The sequence below is a fragment of the Penicillium manginii genome, assembly GCF_028828005.1.
Source record: "Penicillium manginii strain IBT 31320 chromosome Unknown utg000007l:1.0-2284322.0:1.0-2285126.0, whole genome shotgun sequence".
NCBI lineage: Eukaryota > Fungi > Ascomycota > Eurotiomycetes > Eurotiales > Aspergillaceae > Penicillium > Penicillium manginii.
Window position 1 is genome coordinate 1,189,525 of NW_026643108.1, and position 24,363 is coordinate 1,213,887.

General features: G+C 49.1%; 9 protein-coding genes across 9 annotated transcripts; 2 read left to right on the forward strand and 7 right to left on the reverse strand.

The window, feature by feature from the left end:
• Positions 1-188: 188 nt before the first annotated feature.
• N7533_010381 (M24 family metallopeptidase) lies at positions 189-1,913 on the reverse strand (the record flags this gene model as incomplete). The annotated part of the gene is made up of 5 exons (XM_057107031.1): positions 189-382; positions 453-656; positions 692-907; positions 965-1,373; positions 1,452-1,913. 5 exons carry the CDS (start codon positions 1,911-1,913, stop codon positions 189-191), a joined length of 1,485 nt encoding a protein of 494 aa, XP_056956248.1.
• A 531-nt stretch (positions 1,914-2,444) lies between these two features.
• On the forward strand, positions 2,445-4,239 carry N7533_010382 (uncharacterized protein; the record flags this gene model as incomplete). The annotated part of the gene is made up of 4 exons (XM_057107032.1): positions 2,445-3,005; positions 3,060-3,463; positions 3,572-3,981; positions 4,013-4,239. The coding sequence occupies 4 exons, from the start codon at positions 2,445-2,447 to the stop codon at positions 4,237-4,239; spliced, it is 1,602 nt and encodes a 533-aa protein (XP_056956249.1).
• Positions 4,240-4,666: 427 nt separating this feature from the next.
• Positions 4,667-5,273, reverse strand: N7533_010383 (hydrophobin family protein; the record flags this gene model as incomplete). The annotated part of the gene is made up of 3 exons (XM_057107033.1): positions 4,667-4,723; positions 4,783-4,880; positions 4,946-5,273. The coding sequence occupies 3 exons, from the start codon at positions 5,271-5,273 to the stop codon at positions 4,667-4,669; spliced, it is 483 nt and encodes a 160-aa protein (XP_056956250.1).
• Positions 5,274-6,574: 1,301 nt separating this feature from the next.
• N7533_010384 (ferric reductase family protein) lies at positions 6,575-9,264 on the reverse strand (the record flags this gene model as incomplete). Its single annotated transcript, XM_057107034.1, has 9 exons — positions 6,575-7,248; positions 7,511-7,668; positions 7,722-7,843; positions 7,896-7,948; positions 8,027-8,256; positions 8,313-8,450; positions 8,513-8,650; positions 8,718-8,758; positions 8,833-9,264. 9 exons carry the CDS (start codon positions 9,262-9,264, stop codon positions 6,575-6,577), a joined length of 1,986 nt encoding a protein of 661 aa, XP_056956251.1.
• A 1,030-nt stretch (positions 9,265-10,294) lies between these two features.
• Positions 10,295-13,206, reverse strand: N7533_010385 (uncharacterized protein; the record flags this gene model as incomplete). Its single annotated transcript, XM_057107035.1, has 9 exons — positions 10,295-10,360; positions 10,474-11,049; positions 11,109-11,291; positions 11,362-11,694; positions 11,767-11,864; positions 11,944-12,102; positions 12,156-12,373; positions 12,409-12,677; positions 12,745-13,206. 9 exons carry the CDS (start codon positions 13,204-13,206, stop codon positions 10,295-10,297), a joined length of 2,364 nt encoding a protein of 787 aa, XP_056956252.1.
• An 849-nt stretch (positions 13,207-14,055) lies between these two features.
• On the reverse strand, positions 14,056-15,962 carry N7533_010386 (putative transcription regulator (RTG2); the record flags this gene model as incomplete). Its single annotated transcript, XM_057107036.1, has 2 exons — positions 14,056-15,769; positions 15,853-15,962. 2 exons carry the CDS (start codon positions 15,960-15,962, stop codon positions 14,056-14,058), a joined length of 1,824 nt encoding a protein of 607 aa, XP_056956253.1.
• Positions 15,963-16,301: 339 nt separating this feature from the next.
• On the reverse strand, positions 16,302-18,525 carry N7533_010387 (uncharacterized protein; the record flags this gene model as incomplete). The annotated part of the gene is made up of 2 exons (XM_057107037.1): positions 16,302-17,601; positions 17,690-18,525. 2 exons carry the CDS (start codon positions 18,523-18,525, stop codon positions 16,302-16,304), a joined length of 2,136 nt encoding a protein of 711 aa, XP_056956254.1.
• A 607-nt stretch (positions 18,526-19,132) lies between these two features.
• rglB (polysaccharide lyase family 4 protein) lies at positions 19,133-21,291 on the reverse strand (the record flags this gene model as incomplete). The annotated part of the gene is made up of 4 exons (XM_057107038.1): positions 19,133-20,350; positions 20,407-20,421; positions 20,487-20,578; positions 20,634-21,291. The coding sequence occupies 4 exons, from the start codon at positions 21,289-21,291 to the stop codon at positions 19,133-19,135; spliced, it is 1,983 nt and encodes a 660-aa protein (XP_056956255.1).
• A 1,270-nt stretch (positions 21,292-22,561) lies between these two features.
• Positions 22,562-24,123, forward strand: N7533_010389 (uncharacterized protein; the record flags this gene model as incomplete). Its single annotated transcript, XM_057107039.1, has 3 exons — positions 22,562-22,837; positions 22,907-23,908; positions 23,968-24,123. The coding sequence occupies 3 exons, from the start codon at positions 22,562-22,564 to the stop codon at positions 24,121-24,123; spliced, it is 1,434 nt and encodes a 477-aa protein (XP_056956256.1).
• Between the last annotated feature and the right edge of the window lie 240 nt (positions 24,124-24,363).

A 24,363-nucleotide genomic window follows, 5' to 3' on the forward strand; every position in this document is an offset into this window, starting at 1 on the left:
TAATGTGTACCAAGTTACGACTGATGAAGATTTACTTGCAAGTTTTAAATCAGGGTCTCATCGTGTTAATTTTCTATCGGGCCCATTTCTTCCATTCTTGACTTCGTCGACAAAACGTTGGTTCTGGGGTAAGTCACAGTTTACGAACTGGTCGCCTTGGGCATCACCGCTAGCTCTACAAGCTCCATTCATGGGTCCCATGGTCCAACGGCTCTGCTTCCTGTCAGCAGTTCAGGCTCATTATCGCCCTGAACAAGAAGGATATCCTCATGTCTGACACCAAACTTATCAACCAAATAGATACCGGGCTCGGAAGTGAAAGCCATTCCGGTCTTGAGAAGTGTCTTGTGGTTTCCCTTGTTAAGATAGGGGCTTTCATGGGCTGTTTAAGACGATCAATGGAATCAGCAAAGTGAAACAAAAGCAAACAATGGAAACGTGAAGAAGCTTACCCTTGATTCCGATCCCGTGGCCGAGGCGATGAGTAAAGGTTCCTTCATACCCGGCTTCGTCAATCACGTTGCGCGCAGCGATATCCACGCTCGCGGCAGTGTAATTCTCTCGGAACTGATGAATCGATTGTGTCTGTGCTTCAAAGACAATATCCCAGACCTTGAGCTTTTCCGCGATATGTGGAGCCAGTGCCTGCTCGTTCTCTGACGGTTTCTTGAGAAACGGGGGAAGAAAGTACGACAGATATCAGAGGAGTAACCGTACAGATGGGCCCCAACATCAATCAACACAAAAGTCTCGGCCTGGAGGACCTTGGTACCATTGGTACCACCGTGGGGATTTGATGCATTCTCATCGAATAGTACGATATCGAAGAATGGTTCCATTCCAGCTGCACGTAGAGCATCGTCTAGGGCTGCAGCGATTTGATTCTCAGTCAACCCTGGGTACAGACCTTTCAAGTAAAGCAGTCAGCATTGAGTCTCCAGTCTATTCGAGTGGGGGAACCGACATCTTCTCATTTGGCGTACCGCTTCAACGGTCCCTGTGTTGACGGCACGAAGGATCTCAACCTCGCTTGCGCTCTTGATCTGGCGAACCTCTTCAACGTGGCCTCCCAATCCAACAACATCAAATCCGACTGATGCCAGTCCGCGTTGGATGAAATCGCGCATTTCTTCATCGACCATCAACCGAGGGGTGCGAGTCAGATCGGAGAACACATCGGACTCCTGGAGAGTGGTATAGGGATCCCAGTGCTCTTCCCATGGCACAATTCGAATGGCCTCGGTAAAAGGCATTCCAAGGAGTCTCGCTCGCTCAGCCTCAAATGATGGGCAGAGGAAAGTCGTGTTCGCCTTGACACTGCCTGCTTCGTCTTGGAATGGCCGCACAACCATCAGAAAAGGGCGTTCTTCGGGCTATATCATGCTTTCCAAGGTTAGTAAAACGTATTCAGAAGGAGAGGTAAATCGATGGCCTGAGATTGTACTACGCACCTCCCATACTTCCCACTCAGGTTGGCTCACATTACCATAATACTTGAAAGTATAACCCGGCTCAACTACAAATGCATCGACATCCTCCGCCACCAAGGCCTGAGCTAATCGCTGACGGCGTTCCTCAAAATCATCAACGGTGATGGGCGATGCATTTTCCAAGAAGGGCAAACCGGTGTTTAGAAGATTGTCAATTGCACACTGCTGGAAAGTCTTCAAAGGGTCAGGATCTTCATGGTTTCGGCAAGGTGCGAAATTGCCACCGGTCTCTGGAAGAAACAGATGCGACCGTGGGGTTTTGCGTTGAGATGAATAGTGATAAAATCCAGATGCTGCAAGACCAGCCCCCGCAAGCATCCACGCTGCATTGCGGAGAGAAAAGCGATTGTGTCTCGATTTACCGGAGGTTGAAATCGCCCGAGCCTCCACGTCGGGCGTGTTCCAATCCGAATGTTTCGACATAGGGCGTTATCAATTGAAGTTTCTGTCTCTGGAAGTTTGAACCGCGCAGGGATCAGATCAGACGGGGATTTTTGTATCACCTTTGCCCTCGCATTTCCATTTGTCGGTGATGTGATGTGGCTGTGGCATTTGGGGGATCGGCTATCGCCTCGTTTTGACCTTCCTCCCGCAGCGAGGGCGTTTCGCACGAGTCCCACCCCGGCAATTGCAAGGTTTCTTAGCGTAGACACTAAGTTGAATCTGCGGGATTCAACGCTGTTCATTGATCGGAATCAAGTTGATTTAGTAATGGTCGCCAACCGGCGTGTTAGCAGCTTTCCAACCTCCCTTGATTAACCCCGCATGCCAAATCATACCAGCTGATTGGCGCGTGAAGGGCTCTAATAAAGCATGGCAATCTCTAGCAAATCGGTTCTATACCCAAAAATGATGCAGGTCCATGCGATGCAAGCCGATAGCATCGATATAAAGTGCGAGGTGCGGCCTATTGCGAGCGGCAGGAGGATATGCGATTCAGACAATCTCTAAGAAATGGCTGCGTATCCTACGCAGCAACCCAGAATGAACGAATTCGAGCTAGTCGAAAATAAGGAGAATTCTCTTTCCCAGCCGACCGCACCACCGGATGAGAAGAAACAGGAGAAAGTAGTCTCGAGTCATGAAATTCCCACTGCGACACCTAATGCGACCGCCCATGCTACTGTCCATGCCAGCCCCAATGCACCCGAAGATGGCCCTGATCGGGGTTATTCGCGTATGTCAATGGTTATGATGGTCGTCTTCAGCGGCCTAGCCATTGGATCAGATGGATTCAATGCTTCAATTATTGGCAACATCGAATTGTTGATGGGAGTCATTTACCCCAACTCACTGACCACCGAAGTCGCGGCACGCCTATCGAATGCTTTTATGGTCGGCATGATCATCGGAATGCTGTCATTTGGATACATCTCCGATAAACTCGGTCGTAAGACAGGCGCCGTCTTAACAACGGCGATTTTGGTGCTGGGAATCGCTCTCAGTGCTGGTGCCAGTGGCATGACAGAAGACGGCATGTTTTGGATGCTAATCATTGCACGTGGAATCGCTGGTGTGGGTGCAGGCGGGTGAGTCATGAATTAAATCCAAGGGAGCTTCTCTCTTCAGGTTTCCCTTGAAGATACTGTGCTGATCGTTGGTAGAGAATATCCCGTCGCAGGTGCTGGTGCCGCCGAAGCGACGGACGAGGCGCCAGGAATTCGCAAACGACGTGGCTTTATCTTTGCAATGATCGGTGATCTTTCGGCTTCACTGGGATTCGCATTTGGAGCACTTGTTCCTTTAATTCTGCTGCTTTGTTTCCACCAGCAAGTCCGCCACTATGAGGCCGTCTGGCGCGTCTCCCTGGCTATGGGTGCTATCGCACCCCTATCGATATTCTGGTTTCGATATCGCATGGTGATGAGCACGGCATATCGCAAAAGCTCAATGAAAAAGCAACGTATTCCGTACTGGTTAGCTGTGAAGAAATATTGGCGACCGCTGCTGGGCGTGTGTGGTTCGTGGTTCATGTAAGTTGGAGACGAGAAGCTCCCCAGCCGCTTACAAGTGGATCTAAATCTAGATCTCTGTCAGCGATCGCTGCAACGAGAAGTGCTAATGACAAATCTATTGTGCAGCTATAACTACATCTCTTACCCGTTCGGCCTCTTTTCATCCACCATCGTTGGTCGCGTGAATCCATCCTCATCGCTAGCGCTGACGATGGCATGGGGAACCTTGATCAACTGCTTCTATATCCCCGGAGCTTTTATCGGTGGCTTTCTGTCTGATAAGATTGGTCGCCGGCGCACCATGGCGCTGGGCTTCATGCTTCAGGCTATTCTCGGCTTCATCTTAGGAGGAGCGCTAGGGCCGATCCAAACGAAGCTGCCCTTGTTCATCGTCCTTTACGGCATCTTCCTCACTCTTGGGGAGGTTGGTCCCGGCTCGACAATTGTTCTCACGGCCAGTGAAAGTTTTCCAACAGCTCTTCGTGGTCACGGAGTCGGACTCGCCGCTGCTTGGAGCAAGGCAGGGGCAGCGATTGGTACGCAAGTTTTCAAGCCCATCCTGGCCAGTTGGGGGGGACGACAGTCTGCGAGGTACCCAGGCTGTATTCCTGATAGGATCAGGATTTGCTGTGCTGGGGTCCCTTTTGGCTTGGTTTGTTCTCCAAGATAGCAACAAGATCCTAGACCATGGTGACCAAGAATGGAAGGATTACCTCATTGCCAACGGATACACTAATATCGAGTGGGGTGTCGAAGAGCAGCATGAACTGCCCGACGGAAAAGTGGTGGAATGAAACATACCTAGGTAACAGACTGAACTAGGTTGGGTAGGGTCAGAAGTTTCCCTTCCGGACAACCACCCGGTCATCTAGAAATAGAGAAGACTAGGACGCAAAGAACAAGAGCAGTCAAGAATTTGAAGGACAGAATTGACAGAATTAGCAAGAGCCTTCTATTAAATAGAATAAATACATAGTAGTAGTCTCAAGTAAGGAGACAAACGAAAGGCAAACGAAGGACATGATCCGGTGACCGACAAACCCCCTTAGGCCACCACTGCATCAATTAACCGGATCAAAAAGGCCTTGCGTAAACATTGCAGTGTACGTGTATGTACGTAGATTCATTGTATACTCCTCGCGGGCGATTGGCCACACTAACTGTTTCACATAGTGGCTCCCTCGTTGATCCCGACGATGATGAAGACACGGAGTGTCTTGCTTACAGCAGAGAGCCGAGAGCGACGCAGGGAAGAGCGACTCCGACGAGGTTGCCGTTCTAAAGATATTGTTAGCAGACTGTTTGCTTGTATCTGTGAGAGAGAATGAGCAACTTACGGCTTGGGCACCGTTGTTCTGGCAGCAGGCAATGTTCTGCTTGCACTTCTGCTCAACGAGCTGGTCGATACCGCCGCCAACAATGTTCAGAACGGGAACTAAAGTATCACAAGTTAGTGAATGTTCATAATTATACCATCGCGAGATTAATTGATAGACTCACCGTTGGCGCTGATGTCGTTGCACTGGCCGAAGATACCGAGACCGTCACCGCCGGGGCCACCACCCAGAGCAGTCTGGAGAACACCAGCCAGAGGGCCAGTGTTGGCAGTGGTGATGTCGTGGGTGTAGGTGGCCTTGTTGCAGCAAGAAACCTTGGCGTCGTTACCACACTTGGCCTGGGCCTGCTGGACGGTGGTCTTCTTTTCGACGGGGAACTTGATGTTGCTGCCACCTCCACCAACACCATCACCAGAGCCCTCAGCACCAGGGGAGTGAGGCATGGCCAGAGCGGCGGCGGCGAAGACAAGAGCGGTGGCGAAGAACTTCATTTTGAATGTTTAGGTTGTTTTGGTCGCGAGGAGCGGATCAAAGAGTGATTGAAGAGAAGAGTGGGGTTGGAAAGACGAGGTAATTGAGAAGAGTGATTGAAGCTGATGATAGAAAAAAGATGTTGAGGCCGGATTCTTCAATGGCTTTATACATTCTTGTCTCTGGCCCTGCCTCTTAATTTCCTTCTTCCTGGATGCAAAGTTCGAGTAGTCCATACCATCTTGCATGCTCTATTCCGTAGGCAATCAATAGATCCGTAGACCCTGCTGGTGGCGATCGTGGATCATTGCTTCTTCTCAGCGCACGAACTCTGTCGAGCAACTCCCATCGGGACTTTTTTTTTCTCACTTGGCACCGCAGCTTTGAGTGCCTTGGTGTGATACATGTTCAACCTGAGAGTGGTCCTGCAGGAACATTTCACAGCTGTCCCTGTCGATCGACGCCCAAATGCCAGTCAGAGAGCTCTTTATTGGATAAATCGACCTCGAACTATGGAGGAACCCCATAAACACGGGCGGTGTCAGAAGTTACACAAGTTAGCAGCTAGTGAATGTGGCTGCAGGTTCTCTGCTTGAAATTGAGATCTGCCGAGCTGCAACTGGTATTTGCTTTTTCCTGTGCAGGTAGCGTTCGCGTTGGTGTTCCCCCGGAGTGATCGGCGTACCAAGGTGGATAGTGATATGATGTATCAACTCAACAAATCTGGGGGTTGAGGCTGCTTCTGTTCCTGCTTTCGCCATTTCCCCAGAGTATTTCAACTTGCTGAGGTTGTTTTATTTTGAGTTCGATCCGGGCCTTAGCGATGGAGATCCCGACCACTTCATCTATAGCGAGTGGACTGTAAAAAGTAGTGCGTTTCTCGACATGAGGGCAATTTGAACGACCATGGTATTTCGATTTGTTCGCCCCTCAATTCAATTCGGAATCAATAACCTCATGCAGGGGTTTGCAGCTTCCCCTTTTCCGCCCGCGTCACGCAGGGTCCATTCCGGGCATCGGAAGCGCTGTTCCCCTTTCAAAGCAAGTTTTCCGGTATTTGTTATCAAAGCCAATCTGTCGATCTTGGGAATTCAGGTTGAGTAACCCAGATTAACCCGGCGAATCATATGATCGAAAATACGGCACGCCGTGATATTGCTTTTGTCAAAGGGCTCGTAGAATTCAAAGGCACGCTCTAATGTAGGTCTAAACAGGGAAATCCGAACAACAATTCACAGATTCTTGAACCACTATGCTCATCACACGTCACTCATCACAAACCCGTGGTACTATACACGCTGGGCTGTCTCACCGACCGTCGCTACCATGCGAAGGATTCCTCAACGTACTTGATCGACCGGTAGCCTTGCCGCATCGCGAGATGGGTTGCGGCACGAGCCTCGTCGGCCATTCCTGCCGGTCCACACACGAGAATTGCCAGCGTGGAGCCAGCTGCAGAGGCATCACAAGCTCGGCTCATGATCAAAGATTGGATATGGGGACGACCAGTGCTGATCTCGCACCCTAAGCCCGCAAGGTCACGGCGGGGAGGCGCTGCGGAGACTCCAGTCGCATAGAAAGATGCCTGAAAGTCTTCACGACCCAAAGCAGGCAAAAGCTCGCGGGAGGCAACATCATGGAGAAATGCTGTTTGGCGGGCGGTCCAGACCAACTCAATATCTCGTATTCGAGTTTCCTCCTCCGAGATCTCCCCTCCGCCTGCTGAGCGCCGGATGTGATCTTGGATATACGGGACCGCAGATGCGATCCCTGTCCCACCAATAATCAAGAGCACAGACTCATATCTCCACAGCGGGAAATTATGCCCGTATGGTCCTTCGAGCAGGATTGTGGTATCCAGAATCTGATCTTTGGAGCGAAGACATTCCTGGCGCAACTTCTGCGTCCATCCATCATATGGTCGAATCCAAAAAATCAAATTCATCCCCGTGACATTTGTTTTCTCTGCAGTTTCCTGAAATTCATCTTGGTTTTCTTCAATGTTCAGGTTGTCAGACAGCAGTGGGAGTTGAGAGACATCTAGCACTCCATCTTGTTTCCCGGGGGGGGTTCACAGGTGATCTGTCGGACCTGGGCTCATAAGACCATGCTCCAACAGTGAAAGGATGATTCTCCCAGCCTACGAACTGCAATGGCTGATACAAAAAATAATAGTCGCCAGGCTTGGTCCGCAACACCTTCGTCCCCGGCGTGACTTCTAGTCGAATCACATCGGCGTCTTGGTCATAGGACATACGACTGCGAGTCATCTGGACTTTGTTGCGTCCGGTAATACCGATATGAATGTTGCAATAGACAAGCCTGATTATCCTTAGACCCCGATCGAGAACCCATACTCCAACGGCGGGCCAGAGATATTGCCAGTATTCATGCCCTTCAAATACGATTGAGTGGCTATCAAAGATCAGTAAGAAATCAAGATGGGTCTATCGTCTCCGGAAACCCACTAAAAGCACCCAACTAGTGTTAACACGGATAACAAGATGTGGGTGATCAGAAATATCTCGTAAGTGGCAAATCGAATGCGGTCAAGAGAGGTGATCAGCAATAAAATCATCACGACGAAAGCCTAAGAAGATCAGTATCTACCAAAAGAGGGACGAATCGAGATGATATCCTACCAGAATACCCCAGAGTACATAGACCTTGGACAGCCCTTTCCAAAGCTTATTTGCTACATCGTATGCACTGTTTAACATTCACTCCAGATCACAACGACGAGCACCATGCATCGGGACGGTCCGCCACTTACCTCGAATGTATATCACAACGTAGATGATTGAGTGTGCCACCCCTTGCAGCGTAGCAACCCGGGCCACATGGCGATGGTAGATATTGAATGTCGCAAAGCTCCACCCGGTAGCCCACATGAGGATGTTATTGCGACCTCCGAAGAGCCACATTAAAGGGAAATTGACAAACGACATGACACCCGTTCGATCTGCGGAGTACCGAAGAATCTGGTCGGTCGGGTTTGGCCAACTAAACTTGATTAGCGTCTGCGGTCATCCCAAAGATCAACGATACACCACACGTACTAGATGTTTCCTGGGAAAGTTCGGTAACCAACTACACTCAGCACAGTACTCAAGAGCCAAAAGCCGACCACCACGAGTGCCTCCCCTCGATTTGTAAAGGTACATCCAAGCAACTTCCGTCCCCGTCGGTTAAGGGAGCTGGGACGATCAGGTGTGTTTGCACCCAGTGTGCTGCATCTCCCATCCATGGTATGGCGTACCTGGTGCTTGTCGTGGGGTAGGTATTAGACTCTACTTCACGTTCCGCCCGGGCCTTGCGAGAACGGATCATGCGACTGTAAAGGTGAGACGCCATGCCTAGGAACAAGATTGCAGCCCAATAGGCATAGCCAATGTATCTATTCCATCGGACGTCAGTTGGAGCTTTGCTTTCGAGAATATTGAATCCTGATGGACTTGGCTTACCCAAATGCATGATGCGACCAGGATACATATTGCCACGAATCCTATAAAGGTTAAGTGATCATCTGGTTAGCTTCCTTGCGTAGATAGTATTAGTTCGGACGAATTGGGAGCGTACTAGTGTGTTAAACATCACGTTGAAATATGAGGCGGAAATAAGAACCGGCGTCTCCACCGGGTCGCCACGAGAGAGTTCAAGGTAGTCAACTATGCGCATATTTCGGATAGCATCTTCAGTCAAGTTCTCAGCGACGGCGTCTCGTGGCAGTAGTTCGACGTGGCCGAACTCTTCACAGAAGGATGCCAGCTGCGCTAGACCTGCAGCGCGCTCACTGTCGCGACAGTAGGTCTCCGAGGCTGCATAGATGGAGGCCACCTTGAGGGGATTTTGACATCGTGTGTCCCACAGCCCGCCTGCCGGGGTTCCCGCAAAGGTGATGTAGTTGTATGTGGAATAAACGGCGGTCACGCATTGTTCCTCTTGCGGAAGGCTACTACCCCAGGCCGACTGGAAAGCCAGTGCGACAACCAGCCACCGGGGACGCAGCATGTGTGCTTTTTTCGCGGGAGTTGACAGTCCGGGGAGATGATGAGAAAAGGCGGAGGCCGATGATCCCACTCTCCGACTGGGCGAGACCCACTAGGGGGCGAGGGAAAATTCTGTGGACAGTCTGGTTCCAGCAGAAGACATCACAGATGGAAAGAGGTATACCCGTAGTAGTATGCCCTCGTGGTAGCCAATCTCAAGATATCTCGTGTAATGGGTGAATAGTAAGTCAGCAGTTAAGATGGAAAGCAGCGAGTCGGAGAAAAGGCAGGCCACGCAGGGCAGGCACATGATCTTATCAGATCAGATTGTACGGCACGTGATGCGGCACGTGGAGTCGGTAGAAGCCGGTCTGATACAGTACGGTACGGTACTATTAGTAGTCAGGCATCTAAAAATGCATTTCAAGTAAACTATAGATATGGCTATTTATCAATTCATGTTTATATTCCACTTTGACACCTGGGAATGGCTGTGTTTCTGACAAAAGAGGGGAGCACGGAGCAGTGTAGTATAAGTAGTAGATAAAGGTGGACACGCCCGGGCGGGATCCTGCTATATATATCTTCCACCAGGACGCACCACCTTCATTCTATACAGATCCACAATAGTTCCAACAACCTTGGAAATTGATACTAGTAGTATCTAGGTACCGACCGCCGGCGCCCGCAGCGAGGGATGACGACATCAAGGGTTCCAACTCCAGGGCTTAAATATTCAGATTCAGATATTCTACATACTACTAGTACTAGTTAGTACCTAGTAGGTACCAATGGGCATGGGCTCAGACTTAAACCTTGTAACATGGACATAACAGCGATCGTGGAATTACTAGCTAGTGATACTAGTGATTAAAATTACTCTGGTACTAGCAGTAAACTCTATGAAACTGGTACCTAAGAATAAAAAGGTCGCCCGAGCAACACCCTTTTCTTTCCCCCAATTTTGTTTTTCTTCTCCATTTTCGCTCTACGACCGCGGCGCGTCTCCACGCCCGGGCGCGATTAAAATAGGATCAGAATGACAATACTGATCACAATCCGATTTTTTCTCCCTTGGATAACGTGAGATGCGGGCAACCCTTCCAGTCGCAAGTATTCTACCGTGGACATGGGTTAGCAGAGTTCTTGCTAATAGAAATGTACGTGACACGCAACGCGTCCAAACCGCGCGTCAAGTATAGCAACACGAGTACGATGTATGTTCACGTACCTTGTACACATCGGTTCCCCACCACTTAAAGTGCTTGCTTGCTCCCGTGAAAAAGATTGTCAGGAAGATCAGTACACCAGCCACACTGACGGATGAATCCAATGCCGAGCTCAGAACAAAGTTGTACTTGCTCCACCAGGCGTGAAGGCGCTTTCGAATAAACCAGCTAAAGATCAGGCCGATAATCGCCCAACTGCCGTAGTTCATTCCAGTCGCCGGAGGCAGGTAATTCAAGCCACCGAGGAATAGTGGAATATGAACCCGTTTCCACATCGAGTTGGGGTATCGGCGACTGAGAATATACACGGGGACCGGGAGAATGGCGCCAATGAGGAAGAAATACAGTAGAGATGAGTAACCGATTTCACTCTGGAAGTAGCGACGTGGCCCGATTGCGCCCCAGATCAGGGAAGTGTTGAAGTGCGTTTTAGAGAATGGGCAAGTGAATCCATTGGGGGCCGCATCGGTGCAGACGTCTTTGATGTTGTGCAGAGACCAGTTCAGAACACCCAAGGAGGACAGCGTGCCGACAACCATTCCCACACACTGCACAAGGAAGAGCTTACGCTGAGGGATCTGCAACAAAGATTAGCTGAAATTTCAAGGAAACACAGAAGTATCATCAATGGTCTTACGTGCGAGTAATATGCGAGTTTCATGTCCTGTGCGAACCATAGTCCCTTGATGGTTGTGATATATCCGATATCGAAGAACCAAATATTTGCCAGGACACTGCCCTCAAAGACAAATCCAGCGACAATGCGACAAAAGATGTCAATGTTGATCTTGGTATTGGCTGTTCCGTAGACAAGGGCAAGCTAGAAACAATATGTCAGGTATCCCACCGGAGTAGACGAAAGGAAGTGAAACATTAGACGTTGTACGAACCGGAGGGAAGAAAACCAGAGCGATCACTAGAGCTAACAAAACTCCATACCATCTGAGCCCAACGTCCCAATATTCAACTGCGAAGATAGTCATAAAGAGGGCAACGAGGCAACTTATCAGATACCACCACATTGGAACTTCTGGCGATCCTGTTTCATCGTCATTGACGATTTTCGGCCGCCCGGGGAGTGATTCCATAACAACTGTAGGAATTCGTCTCGCTGCCTCCACCATGACATGGCGATGGTCCAGGGTGACCCAGACAAGGAGGGCAGTGAGAGTGGCAAATGACAGACCGAACATATTCAGAGCATAAGTGATTGGCATGTAGACCTAGATGTTATTGATGATGTAATGAGTGATTTGACGCCATGTGAAAAAGAGTGAGAGCAAATGATAGCTTACCGGTGAATAAGCGAGGTACTTTGCTACATCCAACTTATAGTCCGAGGCAGCATTCACGATCTTGGATACCTTGTAAGTGGCTCCAGTGTTATCGAAGACTATTTTGAAAAGCGTGTCAGTGTTTATGATTGCTCAGGAGTGAGAGGTGGGTGTTGAAACATGGTGGAGGACACTTACCACTGGAGCTTTGGAATGGCAGATAACCCGTGTTCCACACATTGGTGTAGTAGCAGGCAACAGCTACGATCCAGATCCAAAAGACGAGCGATCCGAAAACATTAAGAATGGCCCAGGAGGGAACCAGCAGGGGAGATCCGACGTAGGAGATTTGACTCCCTAAATTAAGGTAAGTTGTGAAACCAAGGTGGAAATGAGGAAGGGGCCCATACAATCAAATGTGATGGGGAGGAGACCCATGCCGGACTTCATGCCGAATATCTGATTGACGACGGTGTTGTGTGGCTTGATCCAGCAAGGGAAGTTGAAATTGCTCAGTGCCGGGAAGATGAAGTCGGGAAACCAGTACCAACAGAAAGAGCCGGCACAAACGATCGAAAAGAAGGCATATCGGGATAATTTCCAGGTATTGAAGCTGTGACCGGTTGAGCTATGAGGAATTGAAAGAGCAATTTGTGAACGAACCTCGTCTCGCCGCGAGAAACATTATGCAACGTGGTCGTAAGAGCTGTCACGCCGAGAACACCAGGCCAAATGAGCTCCCTGGGAATCACGACTATGGATCGGAAGAGCCCAGCAAGACAAAAACCAATCAACAAGGTAGATAAAGTCATGAGAATCTGGAAGCCCCAGCCGGCGTGGTAGCCATAGAATTTTTCCTGTTCCACGAGGACATCGGCGCCGAGGCGCACGTAGATACTCAGGTTCGACATGACATAGATCAAGGTGTGTTCCTAAGAAGCGAGGTTCGTGTGAACTGGGTGTTATTTCCGCAAAGGGTGGGCACGCTTGGTCGCATACCTTCGTACTGAAATGTCCCGGGTTGAGACTGAAAGACCAAGCTCCCAAGGGCACATTCCAGGCGGGCACAATCTTCTCCCAGAGCTTCCCCAAAGGATAGGCCAAGAGAAGGATGGCATTTGAGGAAATGGTCAGAGATGGCTGTCGTAGGGTGTAGAGAGTGTTGAGACCACTTGCAATGATGCAGAAGCCAATGGCAAGCACCCACATGCGAAGGGTCAAAACATTCTCGGTGTTATCATCATGGGTTAGGTCGATCCCAGCGGCACGGAGGACATCGGCTTCGGAGTCAGTGTCTGTTGGAAGGGAGTCAGGAATCAAATGGTTTCCAATGTTTTTTTTGTTTTGCAGCGAGAGGAGAAAATGGGACACTGCAAACTGACCGCTATTATCCGATTGAAGAGGAGACTCCTTGAGGTCTTTCTCTTTCTCATTGATGTCAATATTCTTCACCTCCGCCATGGTGTGGATACTGGGGGGGAGTAATTTGAGGGATTGGAGAAAAAGAAAGAAAGAAAGAAAGAAAGGATGAGAGTAGATGGGAGATGGGAGATGAATCAGATAAAAGGGCGGGCATCAGATAAGATCATCTGCTCCGTACCTTACTCTAAGGTTACCCTCACTACCACCGCGAGCGGCTACGGCGCGATAACCTGATTTCGGCCAAAATTTAGAATTTCAAAATTAGAACTCATAGTCAAGTTGCCAAGAGAATCAGCCCTACAAGGCAGAGGTGGGGCGACTCAAGCTTCCGAACTAGGTCCCTTTTTGGCGTCTGCCTGTTGGTGGTGAAACCGGGAAATCTGGTTGGAGCCCTACAAACCCTAAGATTTTGTGAATTGGATTGTTGGATATCCTCGGTGAAGATGCAACCCAAGAAAGTCTAATCATGTGGTGAGATGGTAAAAGTTTTGTCATTGCAATCGTTTATATCATGATGCTTTACTCCATTTCCTTTGGCGAAGACTTGAGAGAAATAGATTAGAGCAACGGAAGGGTTCAGAGGGATTTTGCTTCCCATGTCTCCACCACTGTGGATCCTGAATGCACGACTTTTCCCGAACCACTTACCACTTGCTCAACACTGTCCATATCGAGGCCTTCTCTGTCAAAGCTTTGGTGAAGGCGAAATCCCCACATCGGTCGATGGTACACTCCTTGGCATGTCGTGTCCTTCTATCTTGAGACAGATAGCCGAGGGGAAATGGGACACAGCATGCCATGTTTCATTTATGTACGTGTACGGAGTACTCCGTACTCAGTTTCGAGATTCATTTCAGGGGCCAAGACACGAAAGGCCCGGCAAAATGCTTAATATCCCTGTACTGGGTCTCGATGCTGGGCAAGCAGATCCTCTTCTTCAACCGACACCAGCACCTTGACACCCCATCCATCCCGACCTCCAATCCAATTCTTGCGCTTGCCAACCTTATTGATCTTTTGGACATCGTGTTCTAGTTCTTCGCGAAGATGGGTGGGGTCGTATTCGACCTTTTGAATCGCAATTGTTAGTTTCAACCCATCCTTGTCGCCTTTTTTACCTAGACCGGTCGCCCAGCGGGCGGATGGAATAATACGGGGTTTGAAGGTGTCAATGGTGCCAATCGGATACAGCTGTGCGAGAACTAGACCCAGCTTCCCAAGATAGCGGGTCCACCAGACTTCCTCGGGGGTGAGGATGCCCTGTAGATGGGATTTGAAATCCACATCGCGTGGTGGGAGTTCTCCACCGTACCGCTCCTGAAGGGTTAGGGCCAAAAGGGCACGATGCGCATGAGGGATTCCGTGCGTAGAGGCCAAGATTCCCGTGCTGGTACTGTAAAGAGATGCACTGGAGGAAAGTTCCTTGGACATGGTGGCATGGAAATACAGGGAATTAACAAACGCTTGAACCAGATGAACCGTGATTGATGATGGAACTGAACGGCCCGCGGATGGCCGGGGTAGCGCAGCCAGGATCAGGGCAGCAATGGCCTGAGCCGAGGCAGGCGCATAGCGAGCGGTAGCGACCTCCAGCGGATCTTGTTGACGGACGACGGGGAGCATATTGCGGAATAACACTCCTTCGCGTACACCACCTTGGCAGAAATGCGCCTCCTTGATTCCATACGGTAATGACTCGGCCAGGGTTTTCACGAGGAATGCGACCGATGGGACTTGCTTGCGACGTCGATCGGATACACGGAAGATCTCGTGCGCGGTCCGAGCCACCTCTTTCAAAGCCTCAGTATCCTCGAAATCTTTTTTCTGCGCGGTGTATCCATTAATTATCGAGATCGGATAGCCTTGGCCCCGAGTTTGATGGAGATATAAGAGGAGGTAGCCCCAGCCGCGGAATCCACCGCCCGACAGATAAAGAGGGAATCCACCATGGTTGCGGGCTTTTTGACGCAGGCTCTCGGGGATTTGCAGAGCTTCGAATGCGGTACGGAAGTTGTCAGCCATCTCTTGACGAAACTGTTCCTTGGCCTTTTTGGCCTCACTTTTGCTCTTGCCGCGCTTTAAATCGGCCAGTTTCTGAGTCAAAGCAGCAGCTCCATAAGGGAAGCTCACTGATCCCTTGGGGCTGATCTGGACCTCACCAGTGTGGGAGATGATCCATGTCATTTGCATGCTTCCACCTCCAAGGTCCAGGGCGAGGCCCTCCACATCAGAGAAACTGCTTGCGATGCCCCATGCTCCCACGATTCCTTCCTCCTCCTTCCGGAGCAACTCCACCTCAATTCCCGTGGTATCGCGGATGGCGCTTGTGAATTGAGCAGAGTTGATGGCAGTTCGAGTCGCCTCAGTTGCGATTAGTCGGATATTCGTGGCGGGCACCCCGATTTCCACGCAGATGATTTGGAAGCGAAGGATGGCGCTGACCACGCGATCAATCACGGATGTAGGGATGGCGATACGATTGCCAGTTTCCGGGTCGATTTGTGCCTCATATAGCGAGATGTTGACACGATGAAAATGAACTGTAGGGATTACTCGAGTGGTCGGCGCTGTGAGATCAGAGATGGAGCATCGGATGCCATTACTGTAGATCCAAAGTTAGTTTTTAACAGGGGAAACTGGATAATAGAGCAGAAATGGGTCTTTCCATGCAAGGTTGAGATTTACCTGCCCAGATCAACGACGGCATGCAGGTGGACATTGGGGTCAGGCGAGGAGAGCGAAGCCTGCTGGGCCTCCAAGGAGACAACACGAGGTGGCTGGTTTCCTCCGCCCATTTCGAGAGTCCAAGTTAAGTTTGAATTGAAAACCTGTACAAGGAGTAATGATGGACCAAAAGAAGGATGGCCAGATCAATCGCTCCAAGGCCGAAAATATGTTGAATTTGCACAGATGACGCTTTTTTGGTAACTTTGGAAAGCTCCGCGGGGTTGGTGACATCACGGGACTGCGATTGATGCCTGAGGTGTCAATATGAGCATAAGTATAAATGGGGAGTTGATCTAGAAACAGCAAAGGGTCCATTGATATACTACTACTAGTAGTCATGAGTTCATATTGTTTAGTCTTTACAATACCAAAATCATCCAATGGCACTGTTGAGAGCCCTTCAATAATTATTCAAAGACATTTCCACTCAAAATATCTGCACGGGATCCCAGGTGGAACAGTGGAATATGCTCGACTGGAGCAGGGATCGTCACCATCTGACCACCGGCATAGGTCTGATTCGTCCACCAATAAGTCCAGGGTTTTGTATCATTCCCAACAGTCCGAGGCAGATACACAGACCATTCAGTAATATTGGGGAGCGTGATAGGTGTGACAAGGAGTCGCGGTCCAAACATGTATTGCTGCGTGGTCACATTGTGGTTCTGCTGGGTCCATTCGGCCACTCGGGCATCTGAAGTCTCAAAGTCCATGTAAAGTGGCCGAAGAATCATACGACCGGTACTATGGAGCCTAGAAAAGAGTGCCTCAATATATTCACCTAGCTGGTAGCGGAGATGAATGTATGACACAATGACAGGCGTGTTTGTCTCTCCGTAGGACCATGGCTCATTGTCGCACGTATAGCCACTTTGTGCATCACAAGCGCGGGATCCGTGGGTGCGCATGAAAGGCAGGAATGTAGTCCATTGAAGCCATCGAACATAAAGCTCACGATACTCAGGACGGTCAATATTGGCACTCCATGGGACGGTGGGATCGGCTTGGAAACCACCGGCATCGAGAGTCCACCAGCCCCAGCCAGTGGCAGCGGCAGAGAGACCACTGGCAATCTGTGCACCGAGAGTTTCCCAGACTGCTGTTGTATCACCAGACCAAATCATACTGCAAAATCTCTGGGATCCAATATAACCAGAGCGACTGAGAGACAAATAGTCACAAGGGCTTCCTAACTCCGTTGAGGTTTCGTTACGGAATCCTTCTTCGATAGCCTGTTGATGGGCCCAAGGGTAGAGTTTCCCAATACTGCTTTGGGATCCTGCAGCATACAGGGCATTTGGCATCGGAAAAGGAATCGATTCAATATAATCGCTCTGACCGTTATTTTGGTATGCCTCACCAAGCGCCCCTCCATCCGCTTGATCAATCCAAAAATTCTTGATCCCTTTGTCAAAGTAGTTCCGCTTCAAAGTTTTCCATAAAAAGTGGCGAGCGCCTGGATTTGTAGAGTCGTAATTGCGAATATATGATCCGTTCCACGAATCGGTTGTCCCTGGACCCGATCGAGTGGCAGAGAGGAACCCCTGAGCCATCATTTCCAAATAATTGAGACTGTCATCTGCCACACTCGGCCAAAGGGATGCCATCATTTCCGCATTGGTCAGTTCCTTCACTCTCCGGGCCATTTCAGCAACACGCGGCCACAGCCTGGGGTCAAGACCCCAGTCCCCCCTGGTGAGCCCAAGACTGGTAATCGATAACAATCAAGGAGACTGGTATATTTCTTTGATGAAACTGCTCGGCTAATTGCACCACCTCGGTCTGGTTTTCATACCGCAATTTGGATTGTATATAGCCAAGTGACCAGCTTGGTGGTTTGGGGGCACGGCCAGTGAGTGCCGACAGGCGTTGTTGGAGTGTATCGTAGTCACCTGGTGCTGAGGCGACGATAAAATAGTCTACTACAGTAGCTGCATCGGTGGTGAATTTATTGCGTAGCTGTCCAAACTCCATACGACCTGTCGAGGCCATGTTCCACACAAAGCCGTAGCCCTTGTTGCTCATGAATATCGGAGTGGGAATGTGAGTGTTGAAGTTGACTAGGTCGATTACCATGCCCTTTTTATTGACAATATGATCCTGCTGTGTGCCTGTTCCGTAAATTTGCTCATCCGGAGTCGCGCTGAAAGAGAACTCAGCCGAAAATTCGCTTCCTGGTCCGTTCCAGGAGTAATAGCGCGGGTTGATTGATTTGAGCGGCGCATATTCGTTCGTGAGTAGTGTTTCAGACCCATTGGTCTCGACACGGTAGAAGGCTAAGCGATATCCACCTGGATTACCTCCCCATCCAGAAGTGCGTACAATCGTGTTTCCATTTCGTAGCTCCTCGCTCCGGTTGCCAAGAAAAGTAGTATCGAAACTCAGTCCATGTGCTTCACCTTCAGGTCCCTCAAGGGGAGGATCATAAACAAATCCTATTTCCTGACCGGTCGGGGGCCGAAATGGCCATGCTCGTACCCGGAAGCCATCGTACCCGAACGGTTGAACAAGGACTGTTTCAAATCCATGCTGCATTCGAAAGCCTTTCGAGGTCGGTTGATAGTAGTTTTGTTCGGCTACCACGGCCGTGGTGCCTCCAAGAGCAGCAAATATCAGAGAGGATAAAAGCATCGCTGTATCGTCTTCCCAAGAGCTGCTTCATAATTTAAAAATCCATATGGAAGCGAGCTGTTTTCTAAGTGCGTCCAGGATAGTTTAGCCTAAATAGATCGGTTATAATACACCCCCAAACCCGCCAGAGACGTCATTAGAGCTGGATCGACAGATTAAATACCATCCTGATGACACTTAATAGCGGGGAAGTCGGAGATGCACAGGTCGAATGATGCATGCAGGAACATTGGTGCAACTGATGCCGAAAGTGGGATGATCGTCACCACATTGTTCCGTAGTGTCTGAGCGTAGTATGGTCCGTCCCTAGTTGATCCTGATAGCGTGGGGGTTATTAACCGAGAGGTACCTTAAGGTAGAACCTTACTAGTAAGTGATAGACAAGAGAAGAATTGGACCGGTGATGATTGATTGTATTATACAAAAAGTTACGCACAAGGTATAAACGACAGACGGCCTGCTTGCACCATGACTACACACCAATTGTTGCGATGGAGAGTACCGGTACTTTTACTATAAAGTAATAAATATTTCGAATACTTCACGTGACTAAAAGTATTCAAACTACCAGAGGGAATATCCGCGCACGGGCGGGCTATTCAGGAGTTCATTCCACCTCGAGTCTCAATGCATCATACTGTACGTAGACAGTACCAGGAAGGATAGCAGTCTCAGTGTCGGTGGCATTATAAGGCAAATGAAGTCGCAAGGTATTCTTGCCTTCCTGTAGCCATGACGCCGGGAATTCCATCCGAGAACTGATTTGATAGCAACTCACAGCAGATCGGACGATGCAGCTACTAGACTGGTTGAAGCCGATTGTCATGACCAGTGGATCGTTGTTTTCGTTTATGAAGCTCTCGAGGGATAAATTGGTGTATGTTTCACTGGCGTTGTAGACATCTGTGTTACCTGCAGCCGTTTTTGCACCCGCCAATTGAACGGTAAGTGTTGCCGTCTTCTTTTGGTGCAATTGTTTCTTACTCATGGAGAAGTTAATGGTCCAATCATTGGTTGAATCGTACTCGATATGTGGATTGGAAGGCGTGGGACCAAAAACAGACCAGTGTACAGTGTTGAAGTCCATGGCTGGGTCGCTGGATCCAATAGTATAGTTGATGCCCTGAGGAAAGTCGGCTGTCCAGTCGTACGCTCCCCAATAGATCAGATATTCCGGAGGGCTTAGGGGATGTGTCGAGTCCTTCTTCTGCCCGTGTCGGAATTCACCCGATGACTTATCAGGTATGCCCAATCGCCAAACCTCTTCGCCTGCGGATTCTTGCTTCCAACTGTCTCGGACTGTGGTCCTTTTTCCAGCACTGACCGTGATATCCTCTTTCACAAAGTCGCCGAAAATTCCCTCAGCGTAAATGGTCAGTCGGTAGCTTCCTTCCTTAATTCGGTCGATATTAAAGCTTCCATCCGATGCGACGTCGGCCCAGTATTGGTATGCGCTTGGTGCCGCACTGTTGTCTTGAAAGTAGTATCCATTGGCCGTGAGGATAGCAATAGGACGAGCTGCGGTTTTTGGAAGCGTCACCTTCCCCTTCAAGCTGCCCCTTCTTCCAGAAGGAACATATCCAACAACGTGCTTCGCGATGGAATCGTAGAACGCAGCATTCCATTGCGGATTTGCCAAGGCCTCTGCCTCCGCACGAAGCTTGTCAAGGGAGGTGGAGCCTTTGCCTCCATTGAAGAGATAATATTGGGGTCCAAATGTACGATCAAAGCCATTGGTGATGTTTGGTGTTCCCTCTCCGTGATGGTTGGACACGAGATAATTATAGACAATTCCGTCAACAGTTAAATCCGAGTGAAGGGGGCCCTGTTTTATGTCGTCAGTGCATTCAAAAAAGGCTTCAAGAACAAAAAGTACTGTACCCCATAATATGTATCCTATAAAATATTCGTTAGATATAAACTTGGAATTACTTAGCCCGACAGGCAGCCGATGCACATACCTTGGTATTCATCACTAGCCATGCTCCGTATGTGACTCCTTTAGATGTAGAACCATCGGCGTAAAGACCGTGAACACTGTTGTTTCTCCAATCTGGAGGAGATATTTAGAATTCCCAATATTAATATTTCATGATGGGAGTACGCACGGTTGGAGAAAGTGTATTTGGTGAAGTAATCTGAGAACTGCGTGTAGTAGGGATCAGAGGGCGTATTGTTGAATGTCCAGGTCGCATCCTGAACTACAATCTCTTTGGATATGGCATCTTTGCTTGGCAACGGCGCAGTTTGAACTTCACTCGACGTGAGATGTGTCCAAAGATCAGTATTTGGGCGAAATAGTGTTCGAAACTCCTGCAGATTGCGAAGGTACGGCGTGGTTTCGTTATAATAAGAAAGCCTGCTGAACATATGCAAGCCTGTTTCCCCTTCACGAAGAAACCAGTACTGCTGAAATTGCTGACCGGTAGGTGTGTATGTATCTGTCAAGATCAGACCTCCATATTTAGTCCCTGTTGAGTCAACTCCCTCCACAGCCTCCGTAACAGGGGCTGTTGCACCGGCTGTATAAAATCCGGAAGGAATGCAGTAGCAATCAAGATAAGGTCCGACTCCCGTGGACCCCGATTTTGGACCCAACAAGTCCTTCCCATCGAGGGTCAGACCCACAATTTGACCAGCGGTCCTTGACAAAACTGCAGTTAGGCGATTGTTCTCAACTGTGATTGATGTCTCATTCTGTACAATATGGAGCGTCGCAGAGGCGAGCGTGAACCATGTGGCACAAAAGGCAATAGGTGCTAACATTGCGACCGGAGTTGAATTCAATGCTTCCGGTGATCATCCCAGAGATCCAAAGGCATTCTGGTCTCGAATTTATTGGTAACTTCCTGGAATTCTGCCGGATTCCAATAACCCGAATAAGTCACCCGCTTCGAAGAAACGGAAGCGCCAAGGACTGAAAGGATGCATGCAGTCAAGATAGATCTATAAGTCCACCAATGAGCTTCACTTTTTGCGGATTAAATTGCGGAGGTCAATACCCCTGAGCGTGCGGGGGTTCTTTTCGCGGGGAAACGGGATATTTTTCTCGGCCATCGCTGTCCCGATTGTAAATTGCTTCTTGTCCCTAACAATTATTGGAAATACATGATTGTACTTTCCCGAAAATGTGTCGTGATGGTCAGCAAGACAGAATCGTTGAAGCTGGAATTTCCAGGAATATTTTCTGCGCTTCCAGCTATTTTCGCTTTGGGTACGGGGTAAAGGGGGAAAATTGAGGCAAATACGAAGACAAACGAAATGTTGCCTCATCACCTCGACAGGAGCTTTAGGGAATCCGCCAAAATCGACATCTGCGAAGATAAATTTGGATTGATCAATGACCAAGCATGGATATCGATATCACCGCGAAAATTTGTTCCCGAAATGAAATACCCACGTCCATTTCAGAATTTGGAACCCTGAGACCTTCGCACCTTGTCGTTATTTTTCCTACAGGGCTGAGAGACACGAAAAGAAATTACCTACGATTATTGGAAGAGGATGCCACAGCATCATTTCCATGCTCCTAATGAGTATTTTCCAATCCCCTGGCGCCTGACACGGTCGCGTCGGACCTCATCCCGAACCGCTCTCGGGTGATGCTCCGAATCATTGTCATCCATAGCAGCTTAACCTCGGGATGAACGGTGGATCAACAAAAAAAACAACGGACTCGGCATTTGTAGCGAGGAAGACACGGCATTTAAAAAATTGGACTCGAGCTTTACCCGCCGGGAAACCAAGACATCAACAAGGTCTCTACCCCAATCAAGCGCAGTAATGAATAGTGCGGTGTCAATCCGCGGAGTCCCACGCCCCATACCGCATCAAATTTGCCCCATGGGGGAGGGGCTTTGGATGAATCCACCACACCGATAATTTTGGTTTAAAAGCGGCCTAGGGCCTTCTGATCGTGATCACCATCATCAGCTACTTAGGTATCCGAGTCTGTTGCGGTTTGAGCCTAGTACACCTTCGAATTTCCTCGTCGACACTGGTAGTTATAATATTTCCTTTCCTAATCAACCGAACCATGAAGACCAGCCAGCCAGAGGAATCTCTTCATCTCGAAAATACATCTCCCAAACTCCCATTCAATGACTCATCTGGAGATGAAGAATGGCCGTCACAGTCGTCGCAAGACCCACAAAACTGGCCCGGGTGGAAAAAGGATGCCCAGATTCTCATGGTCGCTTTCCATTCTATGATGGGTACATTCATGGCCGCTGGGATTATTCCAGCGTATGACGCGTTTGCTGAAGAGTATGGCGTTACTGTACAAGCAGCAAGCTATTTGACTTCATTCCAGGTATCGTCCACGCCGATAGATCTAACGAAAAGCTTTTGTTTACTCAATGCCTGACCAATGATGTTGCAGATCCTCCTTCTCGGCCTTTCTCCCTTGATTTGGAATCCATTAACCGCCGTATACGGTCGATACAACGTCATCCTGCTGTCCGTCTTGGGGAGCATGGCTTGTAATATCGGTGGTGCTCGATGCACATCGTATGGTGCTCAGATGGCTACTCGCGTCCTAACGGCTTTCCTCATCTCGCCACCAATCGGCAACGGAAGTGGTGTGATTACACAGTTATGTGAGCCCGAAAAGCGAGCCCAGAAGCTCGGGTGGTGGACTCTCATGACCACAATTGGAACGCCGGCAGGCCCTTTCTTTATGGGCTTTGTTGTAAAACATATCGGGGTACAATGGATCTTCTGGATCTTTGCCATAATAAACTTCTGCCAATTCCTGCTATATTTGGCGATTGGCGACGAGACAATTTATAACCCCGACAACGAGCGAAAGCCGACTGGAATTTGGGGCAAAATTATACCGCGAAAGATCAGCTCCCGCTCATTAAGTCTTCAAGATTTCATCGCCCCCTTTGAAATGTTTAAATACCCGCGGGTCTTGATTGCCGCCTGCGCTCATGCAGTTACTTTCTGCTATGGCAACATTGCGTTGATTGTCGAGATGCCCATAGTATTTGGCGAAAGGTTCAACTTTGATGCCCAGCAAATTGGTCTGCAGTTCATTGCAATCATCGTCGGATGTGTACTCGGTGAGCAGGTCAGTGGACCGATGTCTGACTGGTTCCTTCGTCGTCTACATCAAAAAAGAGGCCACTCGTGCCCGGCTGATCGCCTCTGGTTATCTTACATTGCGTTTGCGACGATAATCGCTGGCTTATTGACTTGGGGATTTCAATTACAACATGCTACAACCTGGAATGTTACCCCTTGCGTGGGTGCTGGAATCGCCAGTTTTGGAAATCAGATGCAAACTACAATTCTGACAACATTTGCAGTGGAAAGTAAAAAGGAGAGAGCCGCAGAGGTTGGCATATTTGTGAATATCTGTCGTCAAATTTATGGGTTTGTAAGTTCGTTTGGAAACCAATCAATGGAAGATCAATTATTAACATGGAATTCCTTTAGCTTGGTCCTTTTTATTTCCCAGACATGTTCGCCGCTTTGGGACTTGGAGGAGCTGCAGGCGTGATGGTAGCCATTATCGCCGCGTCTGCTTTGTTACCCATTATCGCGGTGCAATCTGTTGCCAGCCGAACAGATAGTATACATCGGAAACCATAGAGGGCACGCACGAGCTATTTCTGGGCTTTTTGGAATTCGCTTTTTCTTATGTCCACAACGAAAACAAAGTGCTGCGTGTAACTAGTGTTGTAATAGTGATCAACTCTTAAAAATCGATCTTCGGACGCATAAAAACTGCATTTAAGTTCTTAAGCGTTATAAGGAAGGAAAGAACGTGACAATAAGAAATTGAAATCGAGCTGATCATTCTCCAAAGCCCCCAAGGTTCACTCTGGTCTA